The sequence below is a fragment of the Oryzias latipes genome, chromosome 5 (genome assembly GCF_053564925.1).
Source record: "Oryzias latipes strain Hd-rR chromosome 5, Olatipes_Hd-rR_3.1".
Taxonomy (NCBI): Eukaryota; Metazoa; Chordata; class Actinopteri; order Beloniformes; family Adrianichthyidae; genus Oryzias; species Oryzias latipes.
In genome coordinates, this window is record NC_136241.1 from 23306692 (window position 1) to 23331739 (window position 25048).

Consider the following 25048-nt stretch of genomic DNA (forward strand, 5'->3'; position numbering starts at 1 on the left):
ATTATTTTAATAACCGGCTCCATTACTATGTTAAGAAGAATTTACAAGACTAACATTCATAAGCAGCTTTGGTCAGCCAACCAAGAAACAGGTAGAAAAATGTGAGGTTGTCAGTGTGTGTTTAACATTGACAAACTGCCACAATTTCAGGGAAACACTTTTGTCTGGAATTCCACAAACTGAAGCCAAGTTATTGAAATATTACTCTTTTGATTATTCCTCATTTTATTGAATCGCTTTACACAAACAAATTAATCTGACTTTCTTAAGCCCTAGGAGCTTTAAGTGCGACATACCAACATGTTTTTATTCATTTACAGCAGCTGAATTATATATCTAACCTCACTCCTTCACTAAGTTGTCACTAAGCACAACTATTCAACAGTAAAATATTTGAGTTTTGTCAGCTTACCATGATTAATTTAGAAGAAATGCACAGAAATATGCAGTGATCTTGGAAAAGTTTTCAGTTGTTTTTTTTAACTCTAGGAACTCTAGGAAGTTGGAACTGCTTATTGGCCGAATGCCAGAGCCACATGATCTGTTTTGAAGGATAATCTTTTTTTTTAAATGGCTGACTAAAGGTCACATGGTTCTTGACCTTACTGAGAAGCATGTGGGGACCATAAACAAAGTGTGGGGAAATGATTCAAAATCGTGACTCGCCCAATAATGGGTTTAAAGCTTTTGAATCAATATATAAATGTAACATAACGGATTATAGTCCACTGAACACAGTAAATCTTTCAGTTTTTCTAGTTGTGTCCTGAGCTAAAAATGTACTAAGAACAAATGTCATATCTGTCTAAGTAAAGGTTTTAATGCATATTATGTCCATTTAAAAATGTATGCATATTCTTTTTAGTTGTTTACAAAGAATTTTTTTGTGTATGTACATTTTCACCTGCTGAACACAATTTTTATGTGCACAGACTTTAATAAATGGGGCCTCAGGTCCAGTGGTGGTAGGACAAAACCAATAACATCCACCCTTCACAACAGTGAACATTTATTATGGAATTTTAAGGTCCTGAAACTAAACTGCTTAAGATAATTGTTCGGATGTAACTATAGGATCTACATATCTCTTTTTGTAAATATAGTCAGGTATTATGATGGCTTTCAGAGTTTTGTGTTTGCACTTTTCATTTCAGATTAGATCAGTAAACATTGAACTGCTTTCAAATATAAACACAGTTTTCACATCCGTACATTTTCATACATGTCTCATGACATGAGCTTGCTCGTTTAGTTAAAAAATTTGGATGGATTTCTTCTTGTTTAACAGGAAAACAATAGGCATTTTATTTTTATTTTTCTATGTAAGCTTCCTAGTTAGACAGATGGTGCCTTTGGAGGAGCGGGGGTCTGTACAAGTATGTTTTTGTTTGGCTGCACAGCGTGTTGCACCCACTGACAGCTTGTTATGAGGTTCATTTGCAGAGCAGCAGCACTTCAGTCACCAAGGAAGCACAGGTGTAACATACGCACACGCAAACACACACAGCCAGAGCCCAAACACTATTTTCCCAATGAGGGAAACTAACCTGAAAAAGTCAAAGAAGATCCACAGTTTTTCTCTCCTGCAGCCAAAATCAGTGGAGTCACGATTCACAGTAACTTAAATTGCTACATATTAAAGACCCACTTAGATAAAAATTGTGTTTTGGTGGTTATTTATGTGTGCTTGTGACATTTTTCTCATGGTGAAAGGCATATATTGAAAAATTTAAGCTTAAAGCTGTGTTTCTGAGTATTTCTTTATTCAAATTGTGTTAAATCAGGAGTAGACGAAAAAAGCCATTTGAAAAAGCTAGTAGCTGTGATGTAGAATCTACAATCAGCAGACCATAAGCTCCCTGCTTGTGGCCTGCTGATGCATCCACTTGTAGATGACAGATAGTAGATTTAAACCTCTGTACATTTAAATAGTCTGTGGACAGAAATGCCTTGTTCATGCCAGAGGTCAGAGGAGAAAGGCTAACTGATTCCAGCTGATAGAAAGGCAACAGTAATTCATTACAATGGAGGTCTGCAGAAATCCTCTCTTAATGTATTACACGTCCAATCTTGAGGTAGATGGGCTACACAGCAGCAGACCAAAACGGAAGTCCCTCCTGTCAGCAAAGAACAGGAAACTGAGGCTACAATTCATACAGGCTCAGCAAAATTGGACAATAGAAGATTGAAAAAACGTTGTCTGGTCTGATGAGTCTGGGTTTCTGCTGCGACATTTAAATGGTACGATCAAAATTTTCCATCAACAACATGAAAGGATGGATCCATCCTGTCTTGTTCAGGCTAGTGGTGGGAGTACGATGGTATGGAGGTTATTTTCTTGGCACACCTTGGACACAATTGAGCATGGTTACAATGGCACAGCCTACTTGAGTATTGTTGCTGACCATGTCCATTCCTTCATGACCACAGTGTACCACCTTCTGACGGCTACTTTCAGCAGGATAAGGCGCCATGTCATAAAGCTGGAATCGGTTCTGACAGGTTTTTTGAACATGTCAATGAGTTCACTGGACTCAAATGATCTCCACAGTCACCAGGTCTAATCCCAATAGAGCACCTTTGGGATGTGGGGGAATGGGAGATTCCCATTATGGATATGCAGCTGACAAATCTGCAGCAACTGTGTGATACTATTATGTCAGTCTGGACCAAAGTCTCTGAAGAATGTTTCCATCACCTTGTTAAACCTATGTCATAAAGGATTAAGGCAGTTCTGAAGGCAAAAGTGGGTCCAACCTGGTACTAGCAAGCTTTACCTAATAAAGCGAATGGTGCGTGTAATCAAGCATTATTCTCAATATTGTACTAAAGTGGGATTTAGATGCAAGCATAATTAGAAGAAAAAAAACATAAAACATTAATTAGCAAAATTTTGATATGAGATTTTAAATTGTAATCTAATAACTTCAAAGGAAGTTTCAGAGGAAACTGCAAAAAAGGATGAATTCTCCAAAAAGGCAATTTATAACAGCCCAGAAAATGTTGCCGGCTGCTTAGCAGCCATTGATTTAACAAGCAAGATGGAAGGAGATGGAGGAGTTTAAGAGAAAACTGAAGTAAAAAATAAGTAAATAAATAAAAACGGCAACAAAAAACATCTCAAAAATGCATCACATTTTAACAAATAAAATAAACAGACAAAAAAAACTTGGAACACAAAGCAGTGTTTTTGAGAAGTTTCAGCTGAAGGAGATAAGACTTAGAAAAGGCGTTCATAAGCCATCATCAGCTGGGGGGAAGAAAAGCTGCAGGCGAGATGAAAGTGATCGTCGAGTTTCAGTCTGGGCAGTAGAAGAATGATGATACGGAAGCAAAGAAATGATAAATGCATGAAATTATCAAGACTGCTGACGCTAATGTATTTAAAAAAGTATCTCCTCAATGTAATTTTCCTATATAGATAATAGTAATAGTCTAAAAAAAGATCCTTAAAGCAAAGGGTTGCTCGTCCAAAAATTAAACCTTCCTGTCAAATTAACCGTCCAGTCAAGACTTGGGATAATTTTTTCTAGGTATTTTAGTCATAAACCTTTAGAAAATGAGCTGCTGTGCATCAAAAGCAACCAAACATAACATCTTCAAATTTAAATGAACCACTGCTGTTCACGCGCCGACTCCACCTAAAAGATTCATGTTGCTTTGACTTGTAAATACAGCCCGCGGGATGCCATTAGACATAAGACCTTAACATAGTTGTTTTTAAATTAAGCCGCATTAAATCTGCTGGGGTGAAAGGCTGGATGAGTCGTCAGAGTGATGGAGAAAAATCTCAGCTTTCTAGTTGTGACTGAGGGCTGAGGGAATGAAAAGAAAAGCCTGGCTTGTTGTACAGGGTGGAACATACAGGAGGGAGAGGAGGACTAGTGGTGATGGATGATGTCCTGGTAGGGTGAGACAACATTAGTACAGCCTGGGAGCCTGATTACGGAACATGAAGGGTTCTACGGCTGACTGATCTCTATCTGAATCGCTTCAGACCGGCCATCATTTGAACGTTAGCATGCACCCACCTAATGGAGGGAAACCCAGGTCGACCTGCATCGTCTACGTGAAGCAAATGTCTGAAGCTACTGCTGTCGGAAAGACACTAATAAGCAGCTTATGTATGCCTTCGGGATTCCCAGGTATTTAGATCGGAAAATTAGATGCCACATCACCTGATTGTGCTGGTTTTCTTATGAATGCCACCAAATGAATGCATAAACAAACACTGCAAGGCGACAGCAGTTTGAAGGGGGATGGAAGAGGATGGAAATGGAAGCATCCGTCTAAAACTGATGTCTAAACTCGCCTGAAGGAAATGTTCATACTGTGATTATTAGGGGAGAGCCACTGAAACACTCTACTGAGACCAATTACGTGCTTGACACATCCCTCAAAAATATTACTGAAAATCATTATTCATGTTCAATGTTTTATGATTAGACAATTTCCATCAGTCAATATGCAGATGATGTCATGATAGTAAATGCTTAAACTTATATAGTGCTTTACTACCTTCTTGAGGCCCAAAGTGCTTTATTGTTACAGTCCCATTCACCTGCGCACTCACAGTCACATACTGATGGCGGCTCTGCTGCCCAACCTATAACCACCAGGAGCTATCTTCTGTGTCTTGCACAGGGATACTTTGAATAGTGGGGGGTGGGGGGGGCAGGTTTGGAACCGAACCTGCGGTCTTCCGGTCAGAGGTCAGGTGCCCCACATGATAGTATGGCCCTTGTGATGATTTTGTGGCTGTTGGTACTTAAAGCGCCTATAGTCGGATTCTCATCCATGCACTCAAAGGGTTTCACAAGCATGGGAGTTTGTAGCTTGCTTTCCCTGGGGCACTTTAGCCTGCCACTGGGGGAATTGGGAATGAAACCACCAGCCCTTGAGTTGGTAGACCACGCTATACCTCAGAGCCACAGGCGCCCTTGATAATGTTCCGAGTGTCAAAAAGTGTGTTTTGGTAATTTCAGTAGTAACAGACAGATTTGTTTTAAAGCAGTAACATATTCCTTTCTTTTGAAAGTGCATCTGTAAAACTTGAAAGTTAAATGTATATTTCCGAATATGCAAAAATATGACCAGGAAGCAAAGGATATGTGGAAGGCGGAAAAACTACATATTAAGCAGCATTTCCAAACGCGACACAAACAATAGGACTGCACATTTTGCTATTATGATCTCCTATTCAGTCAAATGACATTCAAGGACAAAAAGTTAACAATTGAAAACCAGATTACATTTAATGGCCCTCATTGATTTTTTAGAGATAAAAAAAAGATAAAGTTGCCAGTGTGCTCGGCTGATTTGAAGTCAGTGCAAACCACTGTCAAATCATTAAGACACTGAATGATCTCTTAAGCTGGCCACACTTCCTAGTAGCAGAGAATAAGAATAGAGAACTGGAGAAGGGGAGCTGGGATAAAAAAAAAAGCCTAAAGAATCAGCAGACTTATAGTTGGGATGATGGATGACACTGAAGATTTGTCTCATAAGTGCTGTGTGATAAATAATGACATGCAATTGCAAAGATTGATATTTAATTGCAAGACCCAATTAGATTTTTAAAGATCTACCTTTAAAAATTAGAGAGAAAAATCTACACAGAAGATATAAGACATAGTGCTCTGATAGCATACGAGAGATAGTGTTTTACATGGATAGATAACACAATGGTAGCAGTAATGTTAAAACTAAAGTGCAGATAAGAAAATGCATGCGTAAACCTCGGTGTCAATGTGACTCTTCTGCATAAAAAGCTAAAGATTTTATGACTGGCCACATAAAAATTAAAGTTGCATGTGTTTTGCTAGAAGCTGATCAGGTGCTCCTGTGTTTTATTTTGCTTCACATGCTCTCATAAGAATTAATGAACTGCTTAGTAATATTTTTGGATAATAGTTGTGAGAACATCCTGGTGGTAAATATACGGTTTGTAACTGAATAGTTTGAAGCTGAGATACCGACTGTGTAATATCAATGGATAGAAGGAGTTTTGTTTTTTGGGTGGCACTTTCTTTCCTGCAGACTTTCTGTGTGCGGAAAGTCCCCGAGTAGTGATGGCAGTATCTATACCAAGAAATCGATACATACTCGTTCAGCCTTGATTTTGGTATCGACTACTCTATTAAAGCATTGGTTATTGATTCATAAATCAGAACATTAAAGTGCATTAGCCATTTTTCGATATGTTTCGTTATTAGATGAGTTACTCCAGTTTTTGGTGCCAAAACACCGTCCTGAGCCCACAACATATTGAACTGCTCTATCAGTCTCGTGACTAGAGGAGCAACAAGTTGCGATTTTAGAAAGAACAGTTTTGTATTTTTAATTTGCAGCTTACAATTGTTACCTGGCCAGTTTTTGATGGTGCTTGTTTATTGGTAAACAAATATGATGCTTGAAAAAAAAAAAAAACTACTAAAACGTAATCGGTGTCGGTAATTGGTTTTGAATATTAATGCAAAAATTAATCGGTTTTGTGTCAAATCTTAAAAGTGGAGTCTCAATACTTCATCCATCCATCCTCTTTACTTATTCCAGTTCATGGTCACAGTATACTTGGGTTGAATACTTTAGGCAATTTCTGAGTCCATTACAGGGTCACACAAACAACCACACTATCCCACATTGATACCTAAGGGGCCCATTAGCCTATGATATATGTTTTTAGACTGTGCAAGGAATCTGGAGTCCCTGTAAAACCCACAAATGCATGAGGAGAACATGCAATTTGATCCTGGACCTTCTCATTCTGAGGCATGAGCTCTTGGGAAATCTGGATGGAAAATGTTATGATCACTGTGAGCATGGGGGCGTGGCTGACCTTATGCAAGAGGTGAAAAATGTGACTTGGGTTTGTGATCGAGAAGGGCCAACCCAAACCAGATCCTGCCAAGATCAAAGCAGTTGCAGATTGGCCTACACCCACTAGTAGGAAGCAGCTGCAAAGGTATTTAGGGTTTGCTAACTTTTATAGGAGGTTTATCAGGAACTACAGTCTCTCCCGTGACCAAGCTGACCTCTGTCAAGGAACACTTCTCCTGGTCCCCAGGTGCTGATGCAGCCTTTGTTAAGTTAAAGGGTTTGTTTTATTCTGCTCCTGTGATGTCCCATCCTGACCCTACAGCTCAATTCATGGTGGAAGTGGATGCCTCAGAGTCCAGAGTTGGGGCGGTGCTCTCTGAGCGTTCATCCTCCGATCAGATGATGCATCCCTGTGCGTTCTTCTCCTGCCAGCCTTCTCCTGCTGAGAGGAATTACGGCGTGGGAAATTGTGAGTTGTTGGCAGTCGTGCTGGCCTTAAAGGAATGGTGCCATTGGTTGGAAAGAACACCTCAACCTTTCTTGTTATGGACTGATCACAAGAAGTTGTCTTACCTCCGTTCTGCCCACAGACTGAATCCCTGTCAAGCTCGGTGGTCCCTTTTCCTGGAACGCTTTAATTTCACTCTCACAAATCGCCCAGGGTCTCGCAGCCGGAAGCCTGATGCCCTGTCCAGGCAATTTGAGCTTCCAGCCTCCTGTGACACTCCTCAAGACACCATCCTAACACATTCCTGTGTTGTCGGTGCAGCCATCTGGGAAGTCTGGGAAGTGGAGCATGAGGTTCAGAAGGCTCTGGAAAGCCTTCCCTCTACTCCTGAATGTCCCTCAGGTCTCCTGTTTGTTCCCCCACCTCCTCGTTCCTCCGTGCTGCAGTGGGGCCACAACTCCAAGGTGGCTTGCTATCCTGGAATACACCGGACCTTGACCTTACTGAAACAGCGCTACTGGTGGCCTTCCATGTCTGCGGACACACTGGGGTTTGTCCAGGCCTGCTCTGTCTATGCTTGTGTCAAGGCTGCCCACCGGGCACCAGCTGGACTTCTGCAACCACTCCCCATTCCTCAACGACCCTGGTCCCACATAGCTGTGGATTTTTTCACCTGCCTCCCACCTTCCAAAGGTACCACAACAGACCTAACCATAGTCGACCGTTTTTTCAAGTTCGTCCAATTTGTGCCGATTTCCAAGCTCCCATCTGCCTTTGATACAGCCAACCTCCTGGTCCAGTGGTCCAGTACGTAATACGGTAACATGGGCTGCCCCAGGACATTGTGTCAGATCGAGGTCCCCAGTTCACATCCAGGGTGTGGACCGCCTTCTGCTGGGCCACTGAAGCCACAGCTAGCCTGTCATCAGGATACCACTGCTGTTATGATCAGTGTGAGCAGGGGGGCGTGGCTGAAATTTTCCCTGGTGCCTCTCTGCACGGTACACCTGATCCTCATCTCGTCACTCGTCTTTAAAAGCCTGAGCCTGTCACTGCTCCCTGCCGGATTATTACTTTTCAGTAGCTCTCAGTACCTGTCCAGTTTGTTGTTTTGTTCCTGAGGAATAAACCTTTAAACCTGCCACTCACCTTACCAGAAAATTCTCATAGATCTTTTTAAATAGGTCTGTCTTGTGGAGCATGACACAGTTTTTCTTTGGGTTTCTCCATTTTTCTAATGCCTCAGTATAAATAAGTTCAACCTTAAAGACTAGCATGGAGAGTATTTAACATGTAACCAGTGGACGTCAATGGACTTTCAAAGTGCTTTTTTTCTATCCAAATAAGGTTTGAAGTTATCAGAACTGTACATACCAGAAGACTATCCAAGGCTTTCACTTTCTGTGAAAAACAGTTTTATATACTTTTTCCATGTCTACCTTTAGAAAAACATTTCATTGTACTAAAACATTGATCAGAAAACTGACCATTGGGTTAAATCAGCTCTGAGGTTGTTAGATTTAATCTTTTTATAACTAAAAATTATTTTATTTTAGTCACATGCAGCCATGTCAGTCCTCAATATTAGTTAAATAAAATGTAGCTGAACAGGCCATAGGGCCTCTGTGCTCTATTCTATTCAGAAGAATTTTTTTTTCATTAGTTACATCTCTAGTCTAACAGAAAAAAAAATCTAATCATGAAACCTTGTTTTTATTTATTTGAAGCAAAAACCTTTCAGATTGATTATTATGCTGCAGTGGTGCAACTGGATCTCTCAGCAAATAGCTTGAAGATGCCAGACTCTCCTGCTGCGAGTCGCCAACAGCAGCTTCAGATAGCATCAAGAGGGCTGCTACCCAGTCAGCATTCTGAACCTGCAAAATGAAATGATGTAAAGCAAATACCTGGCAGCATATTTGCTCACTGATTTTTTAGGTGACAAAGACAGGTTTCTGAGATTCTGCACAATTTTGTCAGAGCTCCTGAAGCTGCAAAGGAGGAGCCTCAGATTAGGTTGCCTTTGTAATCACTTAGTTGCTAAAGTTAAACTTAGATTTTGTAGATAAGAGTTTAAAGAGTTTACCTCTGACTGGCTGAGGTGGATTTGAACATGGAAACAGCTGGAGACAAGTGAAAATACTTAAGGACTCATTTATTTTTAATCACAGCTGCATTATATAAAGTACTTGCAGCAAAGAACTCCTGACAAAGCAAATTATCTGCAGCATGTTTGGCATTTCAGTTGAAAGGACAAATGTTCAACTCCTTTCACTTTATAAATCTATCAGAACCTTCACCACATCATTCCAGTACTATAGCAGCTCCACTGGCTTCCAGTCCAATCAATAATAGATCCTTAAATCTTTCTGTACACCTTAAAGGCCATCAACAATAGGTGTGTGAAATTTGTCCTCAACATTTGACCCATCCCTTGTGGAGCGGTGAGCTGCAGACACAGCCAGGCTCGGGGACCATTTGGTGGATTAACCCCCCCAATCCAACCCCTTAATGCTAAGTGTCAAGCAGGGAGGCATTGGGTCCCATTTTTAGAGTGTTTGGTATGACTCGGCCTGTCCGCCCAACCTTCCAGTCACAGGGCGGACACTCTTCCACAAGACCACTGAGCTTCTCAGTTTGAACACGTCAAACAGGTGTCTCTGTAAATTCCTTTCTTCTTTATTTTTATATGTATACTGCCCGCTGAGATGTGTGCACTTGTGAGTCTGTCATCTTAGATAGCAGAACCTGAGATCGATACAAGCTGGATTAGTCACTGATGTGCAGATAACCTACAAAAGGTGCGCTCACCTATCTGAACCACACACAACTGAGGGATTATGGTAATGCCTTCCACCTGCACCTTACCACTTAAGGAAAGGACAGGAACAGAACAATATGATGATAAGATTGATCAGGAAGAAAAAAGAAAAAAAAGTTCAGCTATGAGACACAGGAACATTGTCTCTGTGAAGGACACAAATCTCATACGTTTAGAAATTTTTTGCTGACTCAGCTACTCAGCTACACTGTTTCTAAATCAATCCACAAAACCTAAATTTTAACAGTTTTTTCAGCTCAGGGTTCACATAAGACATTTAATTTGGGTGTCAATTGTATAAAGTTGAGCTCTGAAACTTTCATGAAATCCACAACTGCAAAATTAATATTTTGCTGTTTTTGTTTTTTAATCTATATTTTTTATTACAATGGACAGTAAATTTTGATTTAGAACAAGGTTCTCTGAGCTTTTTAGAGCTCCCAGTGGTCACTGCATGTTTTTCTTCAACTCTACATTATACTTGGATATGGCCGTTAAAAACTATGTTAAAAATACCAAGATTAGTGGGGTTTTTTGTTTTTGTTTTTTTGTTCTGATCTAGAAAATGCACGTTGGCTTGCACTCAAATGTCCATATATAAATCAATTTACCATTTAGACTTGAATGAAAAAAAAGAAAAACAGAGAATCAAAAGTCTCATGTTTTTTGTTTTGACTTTTGGGGATATTCATTGCAGTTGCATTTGAGCACAATTTACTGAGTTAATACACAGTTTAATCCAAAGGGGAATGGGGGGTAAGGCTTTAGCAAAATTCAACCTGGGAAACCCTCTGGTTGTGGTCTGGTTACACTTAAGATCTCAACTAATTTTTAACTTTAAACAAGGCCTCTTGAACACTTGAGCACTCCTGATATTCTAAGGGCTTTGTAGCATTCATTTTAAAGGGAATTCAGAACCATCCTTACTGTTTAACTTAAAGAAATCTGTTTTTGCTTTACCAAATCTTATGTTCTGCCTTCTTCCACTTGTTTTAATGAAATTGCCGTAACACATGTTTTTATAACATTTTGCACCTTTCTGCACAATCCCATACACCTGCAATGCACCCCTCTAGAGGACCCGGCAGCGTAAACTCAAGTTGAACAAAATGATTTTATTGTTTTATTGAAATAAAAAATCCAGTACTTATCACAAGTCATTATCATCTTCAACACTACTTTGAGTGTTTGCAATGGTGGGGCATCATTCGTTACCTGACTTTACAAACCCTTTCCTCAACTGGTGCAGCCTGAAAGAGTACACTTGGACCCTGAATGACTGTTGCAGAGGGAGCTATAATGCTGGCTCGCACAAAATAAGCACACATACATGCATAAAAACAAGTATTTTTGTTTCTCACTTTTATCAGTTATCTCTGAGTTGGATTTCCTGTACAGCTCAATCCAAAAAATATTAAAACTGATGAGCTGTGCATTTGAACGGATCTCCCACTTTAATTTATAGCTTGTTCGTTGGCAGACTATGACATCTTTTCAGTGATGTGTTTTTAGGTCAGAGAACATTTCATTAAAAAATAAAATCACAACTACATAACAGATGTATGCTTTAAAGCAGTTTCATAAACCCCTCTGCTTTTATCAGCAAAGATTTTTAACTGCAACTCTTTGATTATTTATTTAATCTGACATTTCCTTTAAAAACCAAACGAGCACCAGAGGTAAAGGCTTGTAAGTTTCCTGACCATCCCTTCAAAACGGAGCATTATGCGCTGCTAAAGGAACGCAGGTGACACTGCGGCGCTGCTGTGAAGTTCATCCCTACCAATCACTGTTCAAAAGGTGCCACAGATCAGTGATCTGCCGCTTATCCACGTGGAAACGTTGGAGCTGCCAACAGTCAGAAGATCTGCAGGCGTCCTCCATGCTCCCAGGCAGCGCCCTGTCCTTTTCGTAATCCTCCTAAAAACTCCCGCACATAAATGTCAGGACGCATCCTGACTGGTGAGCTGTGAAGAGTCAGATTGCTGGAAATGTCACTGAGATTATTTAGAGAGCAATCAGCAGTGCTCCGCGCCCTAATTAATTCCTTTCAAGCTTGTGCCGCTGATTGTCGTCAGTCTCAGTGGTGCTAAAGGGGACACGTTACAGAGAAATAACACCGGGTTTTGACAGCTCATGTAGGTGTTGAACGTGACTCAAACATTAATCTGAAGAACAATTAAAGCTCCTATTTTAAACTCAGTCTGTCACTCAGTGATTGGCCCAAGTCTGCAGGGTCCTGTGACATCAGATCCATATCAAAGGAGACCTTTACAGTATGAGCTCTTCTTTATCATCTTTTGTAATTCGCAAAAAGTTCATTACAAGCTGAACCGTCAAACAGAGGAGACGGTCTAAACATTAACATTTTTACTGTACCCTATTTTCTGCACTATATTAACATGAGTCATACATGAGGTGCACCAAACAAAGAATTAGACATAAGTCCGTCAGTCAATCAGACACAGTAATGCAAAAACTCCTTTTCAACACTAAAAATAATCTTATAATGACATTTTAGTTTTTTAAATACCTTTACAGCCAAAGTACAGCAGCAGAAAACGATGAACCAGCAATTCATGAATCCAAGAGAATGAGGTAATACAGAAAAATCATCTGAATCTCAAATCGATTTAAGACAAGACCAATATTTTTTCTTAATGTATGTGTGTATGCACAAGTTGCAGAGTAGCAAACAGCAAAAGCCGATTTGTAAATCTGCTTCAGACTGGACTCAAACCAATCATCTAATGATCTTATGAAGCAACCCTACCTGCTTCTCTGGAGAGCGTCATGAAGGCGTCTACCCCCTTTTCACCATAGCTTCCTTCAGAGGCTACTGTAGAGACATAGTTCCAGCCCATGGCTTTGACAATATCCACCATGGCCTGTGCCTGGAAACTGTCTGGAGGAACGACTCGGGAAAAGAAGTCATAGCGGCGGTCGTCGCTCAACTCCGGGGCGGTGGATGCATAGCTGATTTGAGGAATCTAGAATGAAAAACACGGGAAGGAGTTATTAGAAGGAAAGAGGTCAAATGAAGGGAAGATTCCTATGGAAACAACCAATTTTTGTCATGATGGAGGACATATTTAAAAAACATTAAGCTTTAAATTGCATTTCTTAGTATCTCTTTATTCAAATTATTGTGACTCCAGGGCAGATGAAAAAATGCAGTTGGAAAAAGCTTGTAAGTGTGATGTACAAGTTACTGTGGAGAGCCACAACTCCCTCCCCCCTCCACTCCATTCTGATGCATCCACTTGTAGACGAGTAGACCCATGTACATCTTAACTGTCCTTGTCTGAGCTGGCATCTGACTCAAATCTGTACAGCTGGATAGCTGTAATATTGCTGGACCTTTTTCTTTCATTGGTAATGTTATGTTGAAGATGTGAGGGGCTAGCAGGAGAGCGCAAAAACAGATGGATAATGGGAAGGTGGGCAGGTCCCGCCCACAACGAGGGGGCAAATTTCTAGTAATTTAATGTCGCTCTTAATGTCGCTCTGCAGAAAACAATTATTAATATGTTGTTTATGTTTCTGGGAAGTGAATGAAATTATTTAAAGTTGATGGCAATTAATTTTTGCCACCATGCATGAAAGTGGATGCAGTGATTCTAAAAGGCCTAAGGTCAAATATTGTTTGACCTTGGTCCATGAAGTTCTTCCCTAATGACCAGGAGAAATTAAACTCCATCTTTTTACAGAATTGTCAGGGAAAATCTTGAGGATGTAAAATATCCCCAGCAGACACTCATCCAATTAGCTCCTTGATCTTTGTGGAGTCTCCCTCCTTATGTGTCTCAAAAGTTCAGAACTTGTTCTCAGATGGCAGCAGGTTGAGTCTCCTACGAATAATTACTGTCCATTTCATCTCACTATAGTTATTACTTTTCACGTTAGTAAGCAGTTTATATATTAAAGCAAGAGGGAATTGATATTTACAAGAGAAATTATTTTTTTCTTTGTTTACATACATTCTGTTATTAAAAATTTTAAAATGTTGCTTTTTCAAGTTATATTTTAATTACTATTACAGATTTTGATATTTAACCACTATTTTTATGTTACATTTACTACTCACTAGATATCTTTTTAATATACTTGGCCTAGTGTTTAAAATTTAAAGCATTTCAATATAATGTTTATCAATTATAAAGCATTTAATTATATAGTTAAAATCCTAAAAAAATCTTTTCCAATTCTTAAAAGTAAAAACAATATTTGGTTATGTTTTTAAAGGTTAAACAGGAACCTTTTACAAAGTTTTTTCTTTATGAAGGTTTTCGTGAATATTTAACCCCAAAACAAAAATGAAATTGATTAGCGGCTTGGTTTGCACTAGTAAAAAAAGTGCAGATGAGGGTTTTTTGCTAGAAACATCAAAACTAACCCTGCATAGTGTCACGGCGTGAGGGTGGCTAGAAAGACGGTAGGACCCAGATGCAGAGACGGGAGGCCAACGGGTTCAGGACTAAAGGGTTTAATGACCAACAAACAAAAGGCGCTGCAGAGCAGGATGACAAAAACAAAAACTCACTGTGGCGTGGCGTGGCGTGGCGTGGCATGAAACAAGGAACATGGCATGAAGACGTGAACACCATGACAAGGGTAATGGACCAGCACAGGAGGAAGGCAGAGACAAGACTCAAATACAGACAGGGCAGACAAGACACAGGTGAAAACTATCAGGGCAGATGGGGACCAAAGGAAGTAGAACTCAAGAAACAAGACAGGAAACCTTTCAAAATAAAACAGGAAACAGAACCAAACAAGACAGAACAAGAACTAAAACGAAAAACAAGACACAACAAACTCAAAACCATGACACATAGCTGCATAAGGTGGTGCTGTGGACATACATGGGAAAACTTATTTAAAATTGAGAAAGCTGATCCATTAAGTTAATATTAAAAAGTGATGTTTTGGGGGGTTTCCCTGGACATTTTCTCTATTGTCTCCATCTCTGGAAAGCAGTTGGTTCCAGTTCAGGATCTGTCACTGAAGTATCTAAGTAAAAAAAAAAAAAAACTGCCCTGTGGTAGAATTAAGAGGCAGTTACCATAAGTCGTTCTGTTTTTTCTTCTAAACCCAAAAGAAACTGTTGCCGTCATTAATTATTTACCCAATTATCAAAACCTTATTTTCTAAATGGAGTCTGACTCCCTTAAAAACGCTCAGGAGGTTGTGCTTCATCTGAAGTTCAAACTGAATAAAGAATGTTTTTATTTTTATTTTTTTGGATTTTTGGATTTTTTTAGTTAAATAATATTGGCAGATTCTAACAGCTCATTTAAAAAAAGTGTCCTGTACAATTTAGATAAAACAGTTACTAAAACAATTCTAAAGTGACTGACAGTAATATATGCATCTTAAATGCATTGAAAGACATGCACTTGCAAACATTTTAAAGTCTGGTGTCCATACAAAAGTAAATAAATTCTGATGACCAGATTAGACCCACTAACCCAGGTCAAAACTACACCTTAAAGTCCTACTCTGATTATTTTTTGATGTATTGTAAAAGTGTTCCCAGTGATCTTCTAAATTTTATTATGCCGTTTTTAGCTCAAATAAAAAAAAAAGGTCTGTTGTTTACTAGGACACAATTTCTGCAGAGCGGCAGTAGTTCATCAGATATTGGCCCCCGAGTTGTGGGTGGGACTGTTGGCGTGATGTAAGACTCCTTTCAGGTGTCTTACATTCAGGCCCAAGGTGTGTTACAGTCACAAGTCCCATTCACATGCGCTCAGACTGCTGTCTATGGAGCTGCCATACGGGGCGCTCGGCAGACCACCAGGAACTGAGTGGGTTTTGTTTTTTTGCCCAGGGATACTTTATTGCATGCAAAGGCAAAACCAAGAGACTTTCCGATTAGGGGTTGAGCTACATCAAAGAACTGGACTGAGTTACCCCGCCTCCCTTGCGATCCAAATGGGAAGTACCCTGTGGTATTAAGAAGCCAAAATCCCATAGACTTCTATTGAAAAATAATTATCAATTAATAATAATTAATAATATTTATTATATATTTGAGAAAAACTTTCTTGATCTGTTGCCTTTTTTTTAACATATTCTTGCTAATCATAATTCTTTTTTTCATTCATTATCTTTTTATGTAGTGCAAGGTATTCAAGTTATAAACTGATGCTTCAATAAAACTGTATTGTGCCTGCTGGCCCCACCTCGAATGTTTGAAACATTTGATTGGCAGGTTCTCCCGAACCCACTTTCAGTCAGAGGTGTGTGGACAACCAACAAGCCCACTCTTGATTGGCCATAGAAACGTATCTCAGACAGACTTAGACCATTCACTGCTTATTGACATTGTGTGGCTCCAACATGGGGGTGTTTGTATCATTAAAAAATGGCAGCTAAATTGACATTAGGTTGGAGCCATGAGTAAGTCATTTTTTATGGGTGACGTCACACTTGGTCCACTTCTGTCATACAGTCAATAGGTTAAATCTCCTCATTTTGTTTCTATAGGTGCCTGAAGGAAACGCTTATGTTGGCATGACATGAACCTGATGTTTTTCAAAGCTGCAGCCAATTCATCAGATCCAGCTGTCTATAAGTCGAGATCTTTTGGAGTCCTCTGAACAATCAGCCTTCAACCCTCCAACAGCAATGTTTCCAAAACCAACATGTTTACTAATGAAACTGGAGAGCAAATCAGCTGATTTAGAAGGTTTAGATTTAGAAGAACTGTCAAAGGGTTTGTGACCTTATGTGGAAAACCTCATAACAAATGGGACTTGGTACTCTGTAATCACAAACACAGACGACAGATTTCAGACTGCAGGGTGTTTATGATCGATCCATCTTGATCAGATCAGAAAGAAAATCACTAATTCCCACCATATGTCAGTGTCAGAGCAGTTATTGGTTAAGTGGAACTTTTCCACAGAGGCAGCAGGATCTTTGAATCTGTATTACTGAGCCACGCTGTCCAGTCAGAATTCTGACCATGAGAATTGGTGGTTCCACATAAATCTAGTCATGCAAGCGTTGTTACCAGATAAGAGTTTATGATGTTTTGAAGGTGAGTTGAGGGATAATTTTAAATGTGCAGCCAGAAGTCTGGCAGTAGACCAAACCTTCAGGTCTCTTCTGTGATTGATGAGGCTCATAAGAAGCTTTGACACACCTCCAGGCCTCCTCGTCTCCTCAACTGGACACAAAAAAAGGTCGAAACTTTGACAGCTTCAATAAAACAAACCAGCATTTCTGAGGGACAAGGAGACAGATGGGTAACAAAGTTGAGCAGAGTCAAAACAGGATGGAAGTAAAGTCAGAGGAGAGAGGGACTCACAGCAGAGAATTATGATAGCCGTTTTAACATGAAATCTATAAAACAGCTTGCCGTGCAGTGCACAGGTAGAGCTAGTCCACCTTTGACTGCAAGTAATTCAGCAAAGTAGACATTTGACCAGCAACTTGACACTGTACAATGTTGACAATCCTACACTCACCAGCCATTCCACTAGGTACAGCTTGCTAGAACTGGGTTGGACCCACTTTTGCCCTCAGAAATGCCTTAATCCATAGATTATTCCTCAAAGAGGTTGGTCCATATTGACATAATAGCATCCACCATTTGCTGCAGATTTGTCAGCTGCGCATCCCAAAGTCGCTCTATTGGGTTGGGATCTGGTGACTGTGGAGGGCATTTCAGTCCAGTGAATTCATTGCCATGTTAAAGAAACCAGTCTGAGATAATTCCATCTTTATGAGATGTTGCACTTTCCTGCTGGAAGTAGCCATCAGAAGATGTGTAAACTGTGATTAAGAGATGGACATGATCAGCAACAATAATCAGTTAGCCTCTGGCATTATAATAATGCTAAATTGGGCCCAAACTCCCATACCATTACACCCCCACCACCAGCCTGGACCGCTGATATAAGATAGGATGGATCCATGAAAACCATGGAAAGCATTGATGTCAAATTCTGAACATACCATTTAAATGTCACAGCAGAAATCCAGACTCATCAGACCAGACAACGTTTTTATCTTTTATTGTCCAATTTTGGTGAGCCTGAATGAATTGTAGCCTCAGTTTCCTGTTCTTTGCTGACAGGAGTGATACCCAATGAGGTATTCTGTTGCTGTAGCCCATTTACCTCAAGGTTGGATGTGTTGTACGTTCAGAGATGGTCTTCTGCAGACCTCGGTTGTAACCAGTGGTTATTTGAGTTTGTGTTGCCTTTGATCAGCTGGAACCAGTCTGGCCATTCTCCTCTAACCTCTGGCATCAACAAGGCATTTCAGCCCATAGAACTGCCGCTCACTATATGTTCTCTTTTTCAGACCATTCTGGGTAAACCCTAGAGAAGATTGTGCATGAAAATTCCAGTAAATCATCAGTTTCTGAAACAATTCGACCAGCCCATCTGTCACCAACAATCATGTTGCATTTAGAGTTTAGAGAAAATCACTTTTCTTTCCTATTCTGGTGGACTGCAGCGGATCATCATGACCATGTATACATGTTGAAATGCATTGAGATGCTATCATGTGATTGGCTGATTTGAAAGTTGGGTTAAAGACCAGTTGAAGAGGTGTGCCTAATAAAAAGGTCCAGTAAGTGTATTCCCACCAAACGTTTCACAAAACCGACCTTTTCAGCACAGTATTCAAAATCTAATGGGGATACAGTTTGTGGTTAGATAAGTGGGGGATTAGAGAGACAGTGCAACAGGTGGGAAAGGAAAGCAGTCTGACCTAAATAAACTAATTTAACTTTTACTTTATCATAAAAATAACAGCTATTCATAAAATACTGAGTTATGATCGTATGGCATTTTATTACCTGAGGCTTGCAGCTCTGTTCTAACTACAGCTGGCCAGGATGAAGCATTAATTAGTTCTTTGTGAGTGCTTATGAGAACATTACCTGGATATGTTTCGTCATAATTCTCATTACTGGACAGTTGTATCTCTGACAGATCGTTCTACTCTCCATTAATTAGCCAGCAGACCACATCTGCTCACCGATCTCTGCACCCGGTCGAGCCGGCAGCTGCTCGTGAGGTACATATGGCATAGAACAACGGGGCGATGACGAGGAGGACGTTTTCAAATCCGGAACTGTATATTAGGTCACTTGGAGTCTATCCTAATCCCACTTACAAACTTCACAGAGATGCATAACATTAAAAAAAAATGAAGAACATGGAAATGGCTTGGTAGACTCAACAGAAATGCTAAAAAGAAACAAATTTCTACCATTTCTCATGCATGCACATTTTTTTTGTTCATCATCTGGAAGACCAAACTTTATCTAATGGTTTATGCCACTCAACTTCATCCTCTCTTGGCTTGATTACTGTAATGGCATTGTCATAGATCTACCAGCCTGCACATTCAAGCCTCTAGAGTTAAGCCGAAATGCAGCTGCACACTTCCATTTTAACAAGCAAAAAAAAACCAAAATTTTATAAAAGTCCCTCCTCTCTTCTAAGCACTTGGATCTAATTGATCCAAAGCTCTGACACTTAGGACAAAATGTTAGAACTAAATTATTCTGCTACTTTAGCACTTTTTAAAATAGAAAGATATAATTTTCTTAGCTAAGACATTTTACTTACAGCCCTTATAACAACACTCTTTGACCCTGACCTGTTTTATTTGCTTGTTTTGCTAATCCTTTTTCAGTCCTTATGAATTAAAATATCTGCATATGACTACATCTAAATTTGCCAAAGCTATGGAAAAAAAATTAATACGGATCTGTAGGTGGCTTACATTCTGGGGATGTAAAGAGAAACACTTTTACTTCCACCTTTTTTTTGGTTAAAAACCAAGAGGAGCTGGAATCAGATATGTAATGTATAACAACTAGGTGACTTGTTGCAAAGTCAAGCCTGTTTCTGTTAAAACTTGTTACATTTTTTAACACTTTAACATCGGAGCTTTAGCTCCAGTGTTGACATTTTTCTGACTACCGTAACTTTTCATCCATTTACACAATTATTGTGATTCTGAAGCGGAGAAAAGCAGCCTTGTGCTGATATGCACCACTTTACAGTAGTGAAGTGTTAATGCAATCTACATAAGTCAGCCGATTCTGACCTGGAGAAAAGCAGCTTTGCACCCCGACATACAAAGCTACATTTCTCCGGGATAGAATTAGCTGATTCAACTGTCAAAGAGTTATGGTATCTCAAAGGTTGTGTGTTATTTAGGTGTCAGCATAGCTCTTGTGTTAAAAACGTTAAATAAGATAAAACAAAAAGAGGCATGGTAGTTGAATTGACATGACTTTACGGTTGTTTAAAATTTCTCAGAAGTGTGTTCAAATAACACATGTATGTTTATCTCGCACATAAAACAAAAACATGGCTCAAATGACCAAAGACTGTCTATTTCTTATATATTCAGTCGATCTATTGTCATAAAGGTTATGCTATCTTCAGTCTACTTTTTGCAAGGATGTGTCAAGGCTCTGTAAATATTTCTAATTTGTGCAAAACACTTTTTATTTTACAAAAGTAACCTTGTACTGAAAAATGACTCCCAATCTCAGCTCATTTTTATTAGGTTTACAATGACGAGGGAGTCTTAAAACAGATCTTTCACTCCTTGATGCCTTTTAATGCAGGTATTAAATAAAAGGCTTTTGCTCCAAAAGTACCTTAATTCAGCATCTACTTGAAAGGAAAACATAAGACTTTAAAGGTCTGTGACCCAAATTCTTTCTATACACATCTGTGCTTTTTTGGTCACTAATACATCTCAAGCACGCATAAACATGGACATGTGTGTCTCACATGTATGTTTATGTGGTAGAGGAATATAGCATGACTAGTGTGTGTCTGAACAGTGACCCTGCTCACTCCAGGAGCTCCGATCGCCATTTTCGTTACAACCCCCCATTTGCTGCAATCAGTTAACACACACAACCACGCATGCACCGTGACATTTGCACACATTCATCAACCTACTCTTGTTACTTTCTCTTCTTGCTGACGGACAAGGCAGTGAGGCAGAAAGCAACAAGCTCCAGTTACTAACTCACTTGTGTTGTGTGTGTCACTCAGTGTGTTTGCTCTGCGATATCAGATATCACTCATATGTGTAAAACAATAGTTCAACACTTTGAAACACATTGAGTCATCAGGAGCAGGAGCAACTCTAAGCAAACTGACTCAGTCTTTAAATTTTTATCCTCCTCTTTCCTCTTGCGTGAAAGCATATGGAGTCAAAAAAAGCAGCACAGCAGAAAGATGACATCTTCATATTTTCCAACTGCGGGTGAGCCTTGTCGCGCCATATTTATAACACCCCTGGGGCACCCTCGCTACTCTTGGGCGTCCTCCTCCTGGGCGGGGGGGCCGCTCCCTGCCTAACTCTCTCCTGGACTAACCGTGGCCTGGAGGGGGCTGCCAGGAGCGTGCGGGCGGGTCTTCCTTGGGGGGCCCTGACTCGTGCCTGGGGCTGGGGGATGCTCAGGACTCCTGGGTGGTGGTGGGCCGCCTGTCTGGGGCTTGGGGTGCCCCTCTGGGGCAGGGCGCGGTTGGGAGGCTGCTCTACCGGTCGGGCTGGGGCCTGCACTCTCTGTTCCTTGCGCCCCCCTGCTCTCTGGCGTTGGGGGCCGCTGTGGCAGTCCCGCTGGCACTGCCCGGGGACGGGAGATGTGGTTGCCCATCATCCACCACAGAAGAACATAAACACTCACTCGAGCACAGGTGGTTTCTCACCTTTGCACAAACAGTTTGCGTGACTGAATGAAATGTTTCACATGCGTTAGTCTGAATACATAAGTAGGCGTGTGTGAATGTTAGTGGTAGTATGTCCATATAGACTTGTTTGTGTGTGGACACTTTTGGAGCCAACAGGTGTGTTTGTAATGTTTGAATGTGTGTGTGGACAGGCCCCGCCCATTTTGGGTTTTTCATGCATCTTAACCTGTCAGTTGGGATTATAAAGCTCCAGCAACTTGCTGCTTTCTGACGCCTCATGATCTTACCCTTGCTACTATAATCACCCCTCTACCCCCCCCCCCCCCATCTGTCATCCCTCTCTCTTCTTCCCTTCTTTTCTTTTCCGTCCGGTCTAACAACTAAATATAATTATATTTTATATTAAATTATAAATATATTTACAAATATTATTAACATGAATAATGTTTATCTGAAATTACAAAAGGGGATTATTTAAATATACATCTGGTGTATCATAAGATTCACAACCCCTGTTGTAAAAGTAAAATATGTCCAACACAAAAGGCTTTTAGCTCTCATCTGTTTGCTTAGCTGTTGGACAGGACAAGTAAAAAATATAAAATAAATAAAAAATAAAAAAAGTTATTAACTAGTACTTAACTCATATATAGACTCACACTTTATGGATCAATTGTTAATAGTTTGTAAACCATCTACAAATACAAGTACAAGGCACAGAAATTTGATGTGATATTTAAAATATTAAACTTTGTTCCTCCCAGGCTTTACTGTCCTTTTCATGTGTGGTTTTTCTTAGGTAAATTTGCACATTATGTTTATTGTTTATAAAGACACACACTGAGCAGTCCCATGATAATTGGGCACTTTTGAGGATAACACTGTTTTAACAGAATTTCTTTTTTTTCTTTCTAAACTGTCCTGTCGAACAGCTGAGCAAGCAGATCAAATCTGTGTTGGACAGATTTTACAGTTACAATAAGAGTTTATGGTTTTCAGACAAACAAAGTGTACATTTGTATAAACCCCTTTGGTATTTGAGGCTGAGTTTTTTTTATAATGCTAATTACATTTATATGCATTCCTTGTTGGACTGGATAGAACAAAAGAAGAAAGAGAGAGAGATATTAGAGATGAGGGATAAGGGGTTAAGATGGGGGTCAGTCGATACGGAGTCATAACATGAGATTGTCATAAGTAAATTGCATGGCTTAGTTCTCACACACCTACACACCAACAAATAGCCTGCACACAGCTATTGACAGGTTTTAAGGATATTAATACATTAATGATGGAAGATTTGCGTAACCAATATTCTTGAAGAGGGGTGTAAAAGCAGTACCCATGCCCATATTTGTTTAAAAGTAAAGGAGGCCCGGCACCCCACACACCAGAGCTAGGGGCAGACATGGTTTTTATGGATTTGTTTTTAATAATTTCCAGATTGAATTTCCTTAAATTAGAATTATGGTACAGAAATGTAAAAGAAAAAACACTGAAGATACGAAAATGGTAGATAAATTGACAAAAAGAGATAACTCCTTATCAATGTATAGTTTATAAAACATTAATAGAACATGAACTTGTGGTCAACGTAAACTGATATCAAGCTGAACCAAAATAAACTTTCAAAAAAAGATTTGTTGTAATAAACCACTTTGGTATGGAGCCAACCTGCAAATGTATCTTTAATTTTTTTTAATTGTCGCTGCTTCAGGAAAACTCTTGTAGAAGTCTTATGATAAAATATTTTATCGTAAAAAGGTCTAAAAAACACATATTTTAAGCAAAATACAATGTTTTGGTTCACTAATTTAGTTTTTTTAGGAAAAAAGAATAATAATAAACTAAAGAAAATATTTTAATACAGGTGGCCTCCATGAGTGGATTGTATGGATGCTGATAATAGTTGTTGTTTTCTCTGTTAAGTCTGACTAGATCCCACAGATGAAATACAAGCCTACACACATACACTCCACCAGCACTTGCCCTCTGCTCCTTTCACATTAAAAGCCTTTCCCATGCTCTGTCGTTAAATCAGGACTGCGGCTTCTTACATAATTCATAAGGAGCGAAGGGCCGCTGTGTTTAATCTGATGCTGGTAATTTATCTGTCCTACAGCGCCCTCGATCCTCACCTTGTGTTAGCTGAACCAGAAAAGGAAGAGGAAGAGTAGAAGGGGTGATGCAGGCAGAATTAAGACGAGGTCAAAAAAAAAAAAAAGAATATTCACAAGCGAAGGGTCTGCAGCCTCTCAAAGCTTTAAATGACGACTTTGCTGCCAATTAAATTTTCAATCACCTAATTTAAATAAATGGCACTCTTCCAGTCACACTAAACGTTTTAATTTGGACCACTTTGGAGGCTGAAGGAGGAAATTATTTTTCTTCTGAGGACTTTAAATAGCACTTCAGAGCTCTGCACAGTGACCTCGGCTGACGTTTCACAGCTCTGACAGCAAATTTAAAATGAGAGCAAATCCGAAAAATAACTTTTTACTGAAGTCCAAAATAGATTTTGATTGTGTTAATCATTGTGTTAATGAAAATTAAATGAAAGTGAAATATCATGCGCAGTTGGTACCAATGGTACCAATTTTTCTAGGCTATTTTTCTGAGAGAGATTTGTAAACCAGATCAAGGATTGTCATTTATTTTCAAAAAAAGTAAACAGGAAGTAAAAAACTAAAAATATCTGTCTGCAGAACAAGCCCCCATAATCAAATCAAAGTTTATTTATAAAATAGCGCTTCTCATGCATGTTGCGCAGCTCGAAGCGCTTTAACATTAAAAACAGAAAACACACAACATTACAGTAAAAACCCAACCCACCCTTCACCCTTCCCACTCCCCTCCATTAAAACATATGACCCATGACAATGAATATTGACTGTGCAACTTTGAATAAATAAATAAATAAATAAACAAGTACGGCTTGGCTCTGCTGTGAGGAAACGGTATTTGGGAATCTCTTCATACTAGCCTTCCACCACTGTGATGCATGCGTTTCTTACTTGGGTTCATCAGCTCCAAAAGTTGCATGATTTTTGTTCAACTTTGCCAACCATAGCTGGGTTTTATTGTTACTAAAATATAGATGCTAAGTCATTTTCTTACAGTGCTGTCATACATTTTAATATTTAACTGGGCTTTGGGGTCTCAAATGTAGCTCTTATACATTTTACTAAAAGCTGCAGTCTTTTCTTTAAGGATATTTACTTTCATATTCTCAAAAGACAGAAACCCAGGAAAATATTAAACTCCTAA

The 25048-nt window shown here is 39.5% G+C and overlaps 1 protein-coding gene across 2 annotated transcripts in view; it reads right to left on the minus strand.

Annotated features, from left to right (window-relative positions):
• grm7 (glutamate metabotropic receptor 7) overlaps nucleotides 1-25048 on the minus strand; it is a 207152-nt gene that overhangs the window by 126484 nt on the left and 55620 nt on the right. For both annotated transcript variants that reach the window (XM_004069018.5, XM_078947518.1), the window contains exon 2: nucleotides 12862-13078. In XM_004069018.5, coding sequence (XP_004069066.1) covers nucleotides 12862-13078 — 217 coding nt within the window. The remainder of the gene's footprint in view (nucleotides 1-12861; nucleotides 13079-25048) is intronic.